The sequence below is a fragment of the Acanthopagrus latus genome, chromosome 12 (genome assembly GCF_904848185.1).
Source record: "Acanthopagrus latus isolate v.2019 chromosome 12, fAcaLat1.1, whole genome shotgun sequence".
Classification (NCBI taxonomy): domain Eukaryota; kingdom Metazoa; phylum Chordata; class Actinopteri; order Spariformes; family Sparidae; genus Acanthopagrus; species Acanthopagrus latus.
In genome coordinates this window covers 14,899,864-14,913,981 of record NC_051050.1, presented here as the reverse complement: position 1 = coordinate 14,913,981, position 14,118 = coordinate 14,899,864, and the positions used below count along the sequence as shown (strand labels likewise).

The 14,118-nt window shown below is 44.1% G+C and overlaps 1 protein-coding gene across 1 annotated transcript in view; it reads left to right on the top strand.

Moving 5' to 3' along the window:
* Positions 1 to 13,915, top strand: part of ric1 (RIC1 homolog, RAB6A GEF complex partner 1) — a 39,370-nt gene extending 25,455 nt beyond the window's left edge. The window contains exons 7-27 of the mRNA XM_037117194.1: positions 467 to 558; positions 1,377 to 1,465; positions 2,671 to 2,815; positions 2,945 to 2,993; positions 3,390 to 3,569; positions 3,680 to 3,892; positions 4,377 to 4,415; positions 4,835 to 4,945; positions 5,054 to 5,143; positions 5,278 to 5,438; positions 6,140 to 6,278; positions 6,368 to 6,484; positions 6,636 to 7,043; positions 7,189 to 7,500; positions 7,640 to 7,798; positions 8,025 to 8,161; positions 8,288 to 8,568; positions 8,732 to 8,944; positions 9,039 to 9,216; positions 9,306 to 9,494; positions 9,771 to 13,915. Of these exons, the coding sequence (XP_036973089.1) occupies positions 467 to 558; positions 1,377 to 1,465; positions 2,671 to 2,815; positions 2,945 to 2,993; positions 3,390 to 3,569; positions 3,680 to 3,892; positions 4,377 to 4,415; positions 4,835 to 4,945; positions 5,054 to 5,143; positions 5,278 to 5,438; positions 6,140 to 6,278; positions 6,368 to 6,484; positions 6,636 to 7,043; positions 7,189 to 7,500; positions 7,640 to 7,798; positions 8,025 to 8,161; positions 8,288 to 8,568; positions 8,732 to 8,944; positions 9,039 to 9,216; positions 9,306 to 9,494; positions 9,771 to 10,089 (3,621 nt within the window). The 3' untranslated portion in view covers positions 10,090 to 13,915. The remainder of the gene's footprint in view (positions 1 to 466; positions 559 to 1,376; positions 1,466 to 2,670; positions 2,816 to 2,944; positions 2,994 to 3,389; positions 3,570 to 3,679; positions 3,893 to 4,376; positions 4,416 to 4,834; positions 4,946 to 5,053; positions 5,144 to 5,277; positions 5,439 to 6,139; positions 6,279 to 6,367; positions 6,485 to 6,635; positions 7,044 to 7,188; positions 7,501 to 7,639; positions 7,799 to 8,024; positions 8,162 to 8,287; positions 8,569 to 8,731; positions 8,945 to 9,038; positions 9,217 to 9,305; positions 9,495 to 9,770) is intronic.
* The last annotated feature ends 203 nt before the right edge of the window (positions 13,916 to 14,118 follow it).

Genomic DNA, 14,118 nt, shown 5'->3' with positions numbered 1-14,118 from the left:
TCTCAGATTTTATAAATGAGGCTCCCCACTGTTGTTTTGAACTTTTTTTTATGAAAATCGTGATGATGTGATTCAATACATGGCTTGCAGCTATTACTGAACCTGGCAGGATTTAGACAGAGTTATAATGACTGCATCGGTAAAAGATGTGTTTTCACATCCAAATGGGCGAGATGAGCTCACCATTAACGAGTTGTTCTAAAATCTTGGCGAGGAATTGCGTTCTTGAAATTGGAAAGTGGGCATTGAGGTCACCATCAATATATGAATGTGTCCAGATATAAAATGTTCAATTGAAATCGTGACCAAGCAGTCTGCTGATAACATGTCTCTTAAATGTTGAATATAAATGATGTGTTTTAAGGAAACAGCAGTTAAACAATGCTGTCATGTTTTCATACACAATCATACATAACATTCAGTAATCTGTGACTGATAAAGGTTACTCTTGTGTGTGTGCGTGCAGCAGCTGCAGGGCGTCTGGGCAGCAGACGTGACTGATGGCACCTGCGTGGCTGTCAACAACAAATACAGACTGATGGCCTTTGGCTGTGCCAGGTAGGCGCCCACAACTCTCTCTCTTTCTCTCTCTCTGCCCACCCATGTCTTTGCAATACAGTGATGGGAAGAAAACTTGGGTGTATGTTTGTTTGCATTGGTCTGCTACAGAGATTGATTGTTGTCCATGTGTGGTTTGTGTGTGTCCAGTGTGAGAATCTGTCAGTTTGTGTTTACGGAGAGCCACCTAGTGTGTGCTTGTGCAATCTCCCGGGTTGGCAGGAATTTCTCTTCCTCGTTGCTCCACACTCGACCTCTTACTTTTTTTTTTCTACAAGCTATTCTATGTCATGTAGCTCACTGAAACGACATACGCACACACCCACACAAACACAATGGTCGGATGCTAACTTCAGGGTCATAAAATTAATTAACCTTTTGTTTTGAGGAATCTCACATTCTGAAGAAGGAAGCTGCGCTGTCATCTGGTGGTATGTTACAGCACTGAAACAAATTTTGTTTCAACGTTGTCATCATTTTTCTTACGAGTTCACCAGAAAGCAACAAAACAATGAGTTCCTTGTAGTAGATTTGAGTAAGTGTTGCTCAAACAGTCCTTTGCAGACAATAACAGAAAGTGGAGCCTAAAATTGTCTTGCTGTTGGAGAAGAAAACACAGTGTTGTGTGACATTATTAAACATCTCCATCGGAGGCTTTGTGTGTGTGTGTTCATTTGAATGTGCAGTCACCTGCAAAGTCATGCATACGTAGGAGAAGTTCAAAGCACATAAGTGCAGCTCGGAGCTATTTGTCCAAAATTACAACCGCAGGTCACAGCTTATACTTGGCTGTTAAAGTGTGTTTGTTTTCATTCCAGCGGCTCAGTGCTGGTCTACATGATCGACACCACGACAGGATCCATGCAGCTCTCCCACAAACTGGAGCTCACCCCAAAACACTACCCAGGTATCACCCACTTGCACACCATCTCTCTCTTCAACTTATAGTGTCCTATCCCTGCACAAATTCCTTGTTGAGATAACTGGCATTCCTTCAGCTGTCCCTCTCCTGGGTGCACATAACTGTCTTTCCCTCAGTTCACATCTGTTTTAGTCGGACACCTTTAATCTCTCCTGAAGCCACAGCTCCACCTAGTGGGGGAAATGCTATCTGGGCCCCTCACCACTCTAAGAATTTATGAGAAATGTCCTTAGGATAAATGAAATAGTCTTGAATTAAATTTAGAAAAATCTAAAATATTTTCCATTTTACAGCAGCAGGAACTATTGTTTTGTTATAAAATGTGAGTCTGATCTGATTTAAGCCACCTTTTCAACTAAAAATGGGATTGTGTTCGCAGTTTATTGATTCTTGAGTCATTTTTGTGGTAGTTACAGGAGGCACGTTGTCTCATAGTGTCCCAGTGTTGATTTTCGAAGAAAGTTTAATGGTTGAAGTTACTCATTTCATCTGCTGGAATGTAAGAAAAAAATGTGATAGCCTACAAAGGATAACTGGCCACATTGTCCCCACTGGTTTTCCATTGTACCTTTATACTTTGTCAAGAATGATTGGGAAAAAGGGATGTTATTACATTTAGTTTCATATTAAAATTACTCAATTCAACCCTGCAGAAACCAATATTTTGTCTCACATGATGTTCTTACTTAGTATTTAAAAAGACAAAAAACAAGTGCTGTACTCAACAGGGATGAGCTTAGTAATTACTTTTACCTTATTTCTCAGTTCAAAAATAAATCCTGTGTGAATCAATTAGTTTTTTATCAGGAAGTCATGCCCTAGAACAACCTTGATTCATGTGAAAAAGCAGTTCTTTTGTTAGTTGCATGCAGGAGGATAAAGGGTAATGACCGCATGTCAGAACAATTTGCTCATTTGGTTTCCTTCAGAGCTTTTCCTCCTGATTAAGTTTGAAATCAAAGACTAAACCTTTAAGAGCTCACTGCATCAGTAAAGACGGAAATAGACAAAAACAGAGTGTGCCATTTATCCTTTACACTAAAATGATTGTTTGATAAAACAGTGTATAATATAATCTTATTCAGTGTCAAATACGAGAAAATTCCTCAATAATTAGAATACCTCGACCATACCGTTTACAAAAGCAACCATACCTACACTCTTCTGAATAACTTTCTTTGCCTGGTCAGACATCTATAACAAGACGGGCCCAGTCAAGCTGATCTGCTGGTCACCTGACTACAGCGTAGCCATGGTTACGTGGGAGTGTGGCGGCCTATCGCTGTGGAGTGTCTTTGGAGCTCACCTCATCTGCACTCTGGGAGAGGACTTTGCGTAGGTGTACCCACACACACACACACACACAAATAAAAATGCACTCACACACGCTTCATTCAATGGAAAATCATATTCTTTTTTGTGTTTTTTTTAAAGATATGTTTGTATTTTGTGTCCTCCCCTCAGGTATCGTTCTGATGGTACCAAGAAGGAGCCTATTAAAATCAGCTCTATGGTGAGTTAGTTTATCCAATTTTGTGCCACTGTCTACATTTTTACCCAAAAAGATAATATATAGAAATAAGTCTCTTCATTTAGAAAGCATATTGAAGGGATTTAAGGTTACGGAGAGCATGAAACTAACTTAGATAATTACAGAAAATGACAGTTGGTGAAGTTAAAAGCCAAGGAGTTGTGTTTGTGTTCATATTCAGTGGCTACTTAACTGTGGTTTTTACAGTCTAAGATAACACACAGGTTATGTACTTGGGTAATTCTGCCAGGAAAAGGAGATTTTTTTTTTTTATATCTTAATATGTGTTTAATAGTGCATATTTAAATAATTTCTTCGCCTTGTTACATGTAAAATGTATTTTTGGAGCCATTATACTGACCGACTGGCCTTTTCCAGAGCTGGGGAGCAGAGGGCTACCACCTGTGGGTGCTCCCGAACAAACAGGAGAGGAGAAAGCAGGAGGAGCAGCAGCAGCAGGAAGAGGAGGAGATGGGCCCACCACCTCACTCCTTCGTGCAGGCTGGAATATTACAGTTCCACTTCATCAAGAGTGCCCTCACAGTCAACCCCTGCACGGTGAGATGAAACATAGTCACTTTTGTGAATATACAAATTTGCGCATGCACCAAAAATACTCAATACTCAAATCATTTTATGTTCCGTTTCCTTCTCTCTCCACCGCACAGAGTAACCAGGAGCAGGTGTTGCTCCACGGTGAAGACCGCCTCTACCTGACCTGTGGTGACACCACGCAGGTCAACAGCAACTCTGACGCACACCCGCACACACACTTACACCTGCGCGACGGCAGCCCACTGCACCACCCCCCCAACCCCGACTCCTCTCTCTCTCAGGGACTCAGCACTTTACTGGGACACAAGCACTGGCACGTGGTCCAGGTAAGGATGCGCAGTCATCACACCTGGTTAGGCATGATTTATGTAATGCTGATGGAAGTTTTCAAGTAGTTCTTGGTAGTCGCATGTTCAAAATGTTGTCCGTGTGGAACAAACTGGCTTGCAGCATCAGGACATCCTTGTAGAATCGGCAACAGTCTTAAAGGACTGTAACAAATAATGTCATTATTAGTTGATCTGCCAGTGCTCTTTATTTTGTCAATAAACCTCCTGTGTGAGATGGATCTGGAGCTGCATGAACTACCTTGTCTCTGCAAACAACTCTACGGGCTATGTAGTCTTGTTCTGGATCGTAACACCTCATGTTGATGCTGACAGATTCAAAGATGTAGTTGATAGTGTTAATGGTCACATCACCAGGGAGCCTCAGTCTCTTGATATTTGCCTGGGTGTGTATATAGTTAAGTGGATATTAAGTATAAATGATGATCTTGTATTTCTCACTGTTTTTTCGTAATCCGTCCAGATTCACAGCACATACCTAGAGAGCAACTGGCCTATACGGGTAAGTCTGGGAGTGTTTGTCATTTTTTCCATCTGGTCAAGTTTGAACAGCATTTTTAGTCACAGAAATTAAATCAACCTTTATATTCATTAGTGTTAAACTTTTGAATTTTCTGGTTAGAATGTGATGCTATGTGTGGGACACAGAGGCTTCTGCTCTACCAGCAGATTGTTTTACTCTTATTATCCACATGTGTGCTCAGACTCTAGAATCTGTGATGTGTTTACAGAGTTTACAAAGCAGTAATTCAGCTCCCATCCCATTTTTATGACGGATGACTTTACAAATATACTTGACCTGTCAAGTGTGTCAATAACAATCTCAATAAAACTGCCTTTAGCTTTGTGTTTGTGTTTGTATTCTGTGTCAGTACATGATATGATATTGTTTGCCTGATGATGACCTGTGTGTATTGACAGTTCGCAGCCATAGACACATCAGGCCAGTGCATGGCTGTAGCAGGGAGACGGGGCTTTGCACACTACTCCTTATTCACAAGGAAATGGAAGCTGTTTGGAAATATCACTCAGGTATGTGATGTTGTAAGCTGAAAGATGAATATTAAAGTGTAACACTGTAAATGGCTTCAGCACAAGGACTGGTGACTGGAAAGTGTTTTTCATTTTCCATCCCTCCAGGAGCAGAACATGACGGTGACGGGAGGTTTGGCTTGGTGGAACGACTTTGTGGTGGTGGCCTGTTACAATTTCATAGACCAGCAAGAGCAGGTGGGACAGAAGCACCAGGCACATCACTATTGTTACTCATTCATCCCAATATTTCTGTTTAATTCTGCCTGATTCTATTTGTGTTAGTCTCAGAACAACATTTCCCTCTGCTCTCTCCCTCTGTTTGATACCAGTTGAGGCTTTATCAACGCTCAACCAACCTGGACAATGCCTTCGCATCTGTCACCAAGCTGCACTCAGACACTCTGCTGCTCAACGTCTTCAGAGACATGGTCATCCTGTTCAGAGCCGACTGCTCCATCTGCCTCTACAGTATAGAGAGGAGGAATGACAGGTGACAGAGTGACAACAAAACATTGATAGCTTTGGGTTCAGAGGAGCTCTGTAGACATTTTGATATTGTCATCACATCAAAATTGTTACTACAAATGCAAAGGCTTCAAGAGTCTGGTAATTGTTAATTAAGGTACATTGAAAATGCTTGAAGAGTGCTTGAATTTTACTATTAAAAAGCTGTTCAAACCCTGTATTGTTTTTACCTTTCACACACTCCACTAAAAAGGGAAGTCCTTGGCACCAGTAGTCATAATAGTGTTAGGTAATAGAGTTACTCAGCCACATTTTCCCATGGGAAAAGAGGCTTTGAGTAGAAGCTACAAACCTAAAACCCATCACATGACAGACCTGGGCCTCAGCTTTATGTCTGTCACAAACTACATGTTGGTTTCAATGAAGAGTGTTAAAACAGCCTCAGGACCTTAAATGTAGTTCAGATTACTTCAATATTATAGTGACCCTTCTTATTTTTCAGTGACTTTCCTGATTAAATTTACATTGAGTTAATTTAATCAGGGAACTGCACCAGCATTTCAGAACATTGAAAGTTCTGTCTCTGATACTAAAAGCTTTTTCAGGACAAGTCCCCCAAGTTTTGTCTTATTTTTTCATTCATTTAGTTTCTGTGGATTTTTTACCTTTTTACCTGAAAGTCATGATTCTGACCTACAGTACTTTTATCTCTACTTGATCTTCCAGTCCAAACCCGACAGCCAGCGTGGAGTTGTTGCAGGAGGTGTCGATGTCTCGCTACATCCCTCACCCTGCCCTCGTGGTCTCTGTCACACTCACCTCGGTGCGCACAGAGACTGGCATCACGTTGAAAGCCCCGCAGCAGGTAACAGGAACACAACAACAACACACACTGAACTGTACAGTCTCTGTAGCAGCATTTGCATTCATGTTTTCTATTTGTGTCCATCTCAGGCCTGCATGGCAGAGAGCATCATGTTGAATCTGGCTGGCCAGTTGATCATGTTGCAGAGGGACCGTTCGGGGCCCCAGGTACGAGAGAAGGAGACGCCTGCCAACAGCAAGAAGCTTGTAAGTCCGAACATCAACCAAAACTTTAAATAACTTAACAGTCACACTCTTAAAGTCAGTCTGCCGTTCTTAAATAACCGAAGCAGCATGTTAAGTTTATGTTGTGTGTTACATTTTTATGAATAAATCCCTGTTACTCTCTCTCCCCTAGCTACCGTTTTGTCCTCCGGTAGTGCTGGCCCAGTGTGTGGAGAACGTTTGGACCACCTGTCGCTCCAACAGGAAGAAGCGCCACCTGCTGGAGGCCCTGTGGCTGTCCTGCGGCGAGGCAGGCATGAAAGTCTGGCTGCCGCTGTTTCCGCGAGACCACCGCAAGCCTCACTCCTTCCTCTCCAGGCGCATCATGCTGCCCTTCCACATCAACATCTACCCTCTGGCCGTGCTGTTCGAGGACGCCCTGGTACTGGGGGCGACCAATGAGACGGTGCTCTATGACGGGCTGCAGGGATCCTCTGAACCACTGGAGGCGCTGTTCCCCTACTGCACCGTGGAGAGGACCTCCCAGATCTACCTCCATCACATCCTGAGGCAGCTGCTGGTTCGAAACTTGGGCGAACAGGTTTGTGGAGGCTCATGTCTCATCATGCCAGCTTAAGTAAAAGAGTGCTGGTGATAAATAAACAGAAACTTGAGTCTGAATCATATCGTAAGGCCTCTGGTTGTTTGCAGACTCATAAAAATACTTCTTTGTACTCTTCCCACAGGCTTTGATGCTGGCTCAGTCATGTGCCTCCCTCCCCTACTTCCCTCACGTCATGGAGCTGATGGTGCATGTTGTGCTGGAAGAAGAGGCGACGTCCCGGGAGCCCATTCCCGACCCTCTGCTGCCCACCGTGGCCAAGTTCATCACAGAGTTCCCCCTCTTCCTGCAGACCATCGTCCACTGCGCCAGGAAGACAGAGTACGCCCTGTGGAACTACCTGTTTGCTGCCGTGGGAAACCCCAAAGATCTGTTTGAGGAGTGTCTCATGGCCCAAGACCTGGACACAGCAGCCTCCTACCTGATTATACTGCAGGTAGTGCCAGACTGAGATTATCAGCATAAATGTAGAAACTTGTGCGTACCTAACTAAATCTGTTTAGGGTGTCATGACATCAATGAATGCTCACTCAGATTCTTTCCGTCTCTCCTTCTATTTAATCCACCCTGTAAAGAATATGGAGGTTCCAGCAGTGAGCAGACAGCACGCCACTCTGCTCTTCAACACAGCGCTCGAGCAGGGCAAGTGGGACCTCTGTCGGCACATGATCCGATTCCTCAAAGCCATCGGGTCTGGGGAGATGGAGACTCCGCCCCCAACACCCACCACTCAGGTAAAGAGTTTTAAGATGATTTCAACATACGTTTTATTTCTTTATTTATTTGTGCTTGCCAATTGTCTTCATCTATCTATCTATCTATCTATCTCTCTATCTAATACTTATTTTGTTGAGTAATTTTCTGCAGTTCTTCTTTGAAATCTGAAACCCCATCATGCTTTGCGCCCACAAACATTCAACTGTCAATATGCAAATATGAATTGTGTGTCTCTGTCTCTAGGAACCCAGCTCAACAGGCGGTTTTGAGTTCTTCAGAAATCGCAGCATCAGCTTGTCGCAGTCTGCAGACTCCATCACTACTGGCAAGTTCAACCTGCAGAAGACCTTCAGTATGCCCTCTGGACCCTCGGTTAAAGGGTATGCACTCACTCACACACACACACTCACAAACACACATATTGTATATACAGTAACTTTGTGAGTTCTTGTATCATGTTTTGTTCAAATGTTTCCACTTTCTGCATCTCTCCTTCCTCCCCTCAGTCGGGATGTGGAGTGCGCAGAGAACATGTATATCGACATGATGCTCTGGCGTCACGCCCGCCACCTCCTGGAGCAGGTACGCCTCCGCGACCTGGGATGCTTTTCCGCGCAGCTGGGCTTCGAACTCATCGGCTGGTTGTGTCGCGAACGGAACCGCGTGGCCCGTGTTGACGATTTCGTTTTGGCGTTGAAGAGACTCCATAAGGATTTTCTTTGGCCCTTCCCTGTGATCCCCGTGGGAAGCCTCAGCTCGCCCCTGAAGAATGGACGGTGTCGCACAGGTGAGTGGCTCTGCTATCTTGAGGTGATGGGGTAATGAAGCAGAACTCGTGACCTCGAAATGACGGTATTAAAAAATGTGATAATTGCAGCTTTCGACCTTCTCAGCTTCAGTGATATTCCAGTATTTCATGCAAAAAAAATGTTTCCTGTTGTCACGCACAGTGCTGAGTACACGGCTCTTGAAGTCGCAGTCAGCTGATAGTCTGTTGAACAGCGACATGGACACAGTGCCCCCTCAGGCCGCTCCCAACAACCATGCCTGGCTGGACAGGCTCGGGCAGGGCGCCAAAGACATGGACACGGCCTCGTCTGCTCACTCCAACCAACACTCACCGCAGACACATGATGCATTCCTCTCCCTGCTCACCAACAAAGGTACTAAGACTCAGACAGTTAATCACACCTTTAACATATTTTACCATGATCTTCTTTTCCTGCTATAACATTCTATCATTTTCTTCCCCTCTAGTGGAAGAGTACAGCGTCGGCTCGGCCACAGACTTGACAGAGACCAGCTCAGTGGTGGATGGTGATTGGACGATGGTCGACGAGAACTCCTCCACCCTGAGCCTGAGCCAGGCCGAGTTGGAGCACATCTCCATGGAGCTGGCCAACAAAGGCCCTCACAAGTCGCAGGTGCAGCTCAGGTGAGATACAACCCTACTTCCATGATTCCACTGCAGTCGATGTGAACCCAAGGCTGTTATTTAACAGCTGCGGTCTCTGTGCCCTTCAGGTATCTCCTTCATGTGTTCATGGAGGCAGGCTGTCTAGAGTGGTGCGTAGTGATCGGTTTGATCCTGCGGGACACCAGCGTCATCAAGCAGGTGATCAGCTTCCTGGACAGCCCAGAGGTGCCTCAAGAAACTGTGCAGAGTGTACGAAGCGGATTATTGGCTGTTGATGCATGGGCCTCCACTGACTGGTGGGTGACCTGTACAGATGTTTTACTTCTCCTGCTTGTCTCTTTCAGTTCTGTTAGTTGGCTTTTGATCATTTAAGAATGCATGCACATTGTTTCTTAATGCTGAAATCCAAAACTTGAAGTCTTCCATCAGACACTTTTAGTCAAAATCAGGGACCTCACATATGAACCAGCTCAGCTTTGACTGTAAACTCTTCAAATACTTTGATAAAAAAAAAAAAAAAGTATATGTCATGCTAACCCCTTTCTCTCTTCTGTCCCTAATCTTTTTTCCAGCCTGGGATACAAACCATTTCTCAACCTGATCCAGCCGCAGCTGCAGCTGCTGATGGATTCAGCTGCAGGCGAGCAAGTGCAGCCTGAGGCCTTCCAGCCCTCCAGCCAGAGCTCCAAGCTCGGTGCCTCGGAAGGGCTGGGAGGCGCTGCATTGCCTCGGGCAGAGGACAGTAGAGGAGTAGCGGCTCCACTGGGACTAGCTCTGCCCTCCATTGAACCTGCAGGGGGATTTTCCCGTCCCCCCTCTGAGGACTGTCCACCTGAACAGACAGAGGAGCAGTTAGAGGAGGAGGGAGCCTACGACTGCACCTTGTCCTGAAGCCAGGAGCCTCCTCTGGGCTCTAACCTGGAGGGAGAGAGAGGAGGCAGCAGCAGCAGTGGCTTGAAATAGACTTCTTTGTGTGTGTGTGTGTGTGTGTGTGTGTGTGCACCTCTGTGTGCGTGCCTGTGTATGTGTGTATGCACAGAAAGTACCTCTCCTGCAAGTTCTTACTTCAGTCAGTATTATCCACTCTTCAGATTAGCCAGTTGTGTCGACTAGAGGCCCCGTGGATACTGAGTGACAGACGAGCCCGACTGGCACAAAGACATCGCAGCACAACCAGAGACAGGGTTCAGTCTGATTGGCTCTAAACAGCCTCCTAAATGTGCTGTTAGGTAAAAGTGAATCTCTATAAACAGATGTCTGCACATGAAGGCAGAATCTGTAGGTGAGGGACGAGATTTTGTTAGCGGAAGCGTTCTGGTTTCCATTTATGGTCTAAGTAGTTTGGACCAATCATATTCGAGCGAGATGTGGTTGCACGCAGGTAAACAGCCCATGTGGAGAGCAAAAGAGGAGGAATGCATCGGCTGAAATGCAATCCATGAACCCATCAGCTGTCGTCTGACAAAGATTTATTAGCCTTTATTGGCCTTTTTGCATCTGTCTATTCTGCTGGCTACACTGGAAGCCCCGAACATTTGATGTTGTCCCAAATCATCAGTAGCAGATGGATTCGTAGACTGTACAAAAGGCCACATAAGTCAGTTTGTGCATTAATCCATCAGGTTGTGGTGTTTGGAAGCTGTAGACCAGCGCAGGAAAGCACCAGGGTTTTTTTGGGTTTTTTTTTTTTTGTTTTTTTCTTGTTCCTATTCCAAGACAGATATTTTATGTGTGTTTAGCTTTTCTTTGGCACTCAATCAAGTGCAAACTGGAGACTTTGAATCGTGTGTTCTTTTTGTTTTCACTGTCCAGACAAAAAAAAAAAGCTCCATTGTTTCTTTTGGTTTGATGCAAGCAGTGCAAGAATCAGTTGAAAGACAGAGGACCTGGGTGCGTTTGATCACAGCGTCGCGCTACGTCGCTAAGCAAAATGTCGAACAAAGCTCCTGTCGCGAACCATTTCCAAGATGCACTGAAGTGTGTCAGTAAGTGTGCAGGTCTGTTTGTGTGCACGAGAGGTGTTTCATACTTTCATACCTCATATGATTTTAAAATATTTTGTGATACCTTTTTCAATAATGTAACAGTGTACAAGATAACATTATTTTTCTATCAATTACGCCTCGTCCCTCCCTGTAAAAAGTAAAACTCATGGTATGAATTCTATGTAATTCTTGAGAAGTGATGACCTTAAGATTTCTAAGAAAGCGATCTCTGAGAAGAATCCACTGTTGCGAGTGCAGACTAGTTTCTAACCACTGATCAGTACCTCTGTTCATCCATCTTTCATGCTCTGTTGCCCCGTGACAACCCGAACGTCGAAGGATGGCGCGGTCCCTTATTTAAGACGTCGAGTCGGATCAGTGAGCAGGTTTAAGGCGGTAGTGCTGCGAAGGGTTTGGGCAAAACTATAAATACCAAATCATGTGATGCTTTATGCAGCTTTTAAACACACATTTGTGTTTTACTTTTTATAAAGGGACAGTTCACCCCATGATCAAAAGTACATATTCTTGACTCTTACTTGTAGTGCTACTTATCCATCTAGATTGTTTTGTTGTGAGTTGCAGAGTTTTGGAGAAATCGGCTTTAAAGTTTTTTTGCTCGAGATGTTCTACAGACCTTGTTGTGAGCAGTTTCGCATAGGAACTGTTTTCTTTCTACCCAACTGCACTCGGAAAACGTTATCACCATGCAGAAGGAAGTGTGCATCAGCTCATGGACGAGTGCTCATGTCTGTGCAGGATGTAAACATTAATGGCATCCTCCTCAGCTGGACTATAAACAAAACCCTCAGGAAGAGCGCCAGGCTTTGAGGCCAGCTTACATAGTGGCCAAATGTTATTACAACATCACATGATGCACCAGGGTCCATAAACACTTTCCCCATAAGCTTACATTGCTGTAAAACAAATATATATATTTTGTTTTTTTCTCCCGCAAAATATGTTATTTCACTACCCAAATTCGATTGATACAGTCTGGTAACATTTGGAAAGTCTGGAAGAGCCGCAATATCAAATCACTTATTCAAGTTAGCTGGTTGCTAACCTGGAAGTCAGATTCTCCCTCTGCAAGGAGATATAGGAAAACAGTTCCTACACGAAAACGGCTCACAACAAGGCCTCTGGATTATCTTGCTGTTGGGGTCTTCAAATATATTTTTGCTGGAATTCTGCAGCTGGTACCTCCAAATCTCAGCTGCTCACTCCAAAACTCTGTAGACGGATAAAAAGCAGCACAGGTATGAGGTAAAAAAAGAGGATGAACTGCCCCTTTTTTAATAGATTCAAAATTCGTTTCCTATCGTCAGCAAAGCCATCCTACTCTTTGACTTTGTACCTATCCCCTCGTTCAGAGAGCATCATCTGACTCCTCCCTCAGAAGTGTTAACGGTGACGTATCAGTATCATTTTAAAGCCAGGACGAGACGTATCCTCGGCTGTGGTTGTGTGACGTTTTTTTTAATGTGACCCTCGTCATCATCCGATTAAGGACTGATTATATTTCGTCCAGTTCAATGTTCATATCACATCCCTGAACTCGCTGAACGTGTGCTCCCGTGTGGGTTTCTGAGTGCGTGTACCACATTGTATTGACGTGTTTGGTGACTCTCGTCGCGTGCGATTTGTTTTAATTGTATTATTCCTCGTTATTACAATTATTTATTGGCATTATATATGAGTGGTAATTAGCGAATCGATGCTCGGTTTGTTTGTTTGTTTTTTTTTATGACTGACAACAGACTTTTCTCCCCCTTTTTAAGTTAATCAAAGACGCATATTGGCTCTCTACCACAAGCACTAAAAGGTTCATCACGGATATGTCAGTATTATAATGTGCAATGTATTGAAATGTTACTCAGCTTTATTTTTAATGTTCTCTACTTCTTTTGTGTGTGTCGTCCCCCCACCAGCTGTTTGCTTTGACTCTTCATGACAGACCAAATCATGTTTTCTCGTTTTTCGCTCCCCTCGTCGGTGTGTGTACAAGATGAGTCGGGTGTGGTTGGAAAATTATTCTTCAAGGTTTCTGTTTTATGAATTGCCTGTATAGCCAGAACACTCAACTCTTCATTAAAAAAAAAAAGGGCATAAATGACTACGCGGCACAGTGTTGTGCTGTCGCTGATGTACCGTCATCAACACGAATCCCGTTTGCACCCTCCACTCTGAGCGAGCCTACAGCTACACTACGCTGCTGCGCTGTACGCTTTACTTGACTTGAAAACGGTAACACGATGAACCAAAGACTTTACGTCCAGAGGCCTTCTGTTTTAACTGGTTGCTTCATTTGACTCATTATGCAGAGAGGGAAAAAAACAAAAGCCTCACACACAAACACACCCCTGTACCCCCAACCCTACTCATCAGAAACATTGATGCTACAAACTAATGCTGATGGCATACGAGACAATTTCCTACGGAAATGAATATTGCAGATGTTTTCTGGTTTTCTTCTCTGTTGGCGAGGAGCGGTCGGTCGGTTGGTCAGGTGTGTCAGCGCTCCCTCCCTCCCTCCTGTGTATAGTTGTATAAGTATTGCCTGTTTCCTGACTCGGAGTTAAGTTTTATTTCTAAGGCAGGAGCAGCAAACATCCTCAATGCAGTGTAAAGATACTCTCTTGTACATTTGCCTTTTCTACTCATGTTTGGTTTTCTACTTCATTTTTTTTTTCCCCTTGTACATAAAGACCAATAAATTATTTTTAAAAATGGTTCGTTTGCTTCACTGAGTTCAGCTGCTCCACCAAGGAGGTCATGTTTTCACCTGCGCCCGTATGTTGGTCGGTCGGTTGGTTTGTCAGCAGGATTAAACAAAAACTACTGAACAGATTTCCACGACATCCGTATGGAGTTCAGGTCTCAGCCCAGAGTAGACTCCACAAACTTTTGGTGCAGATCTGGAATTTTTTCTCAC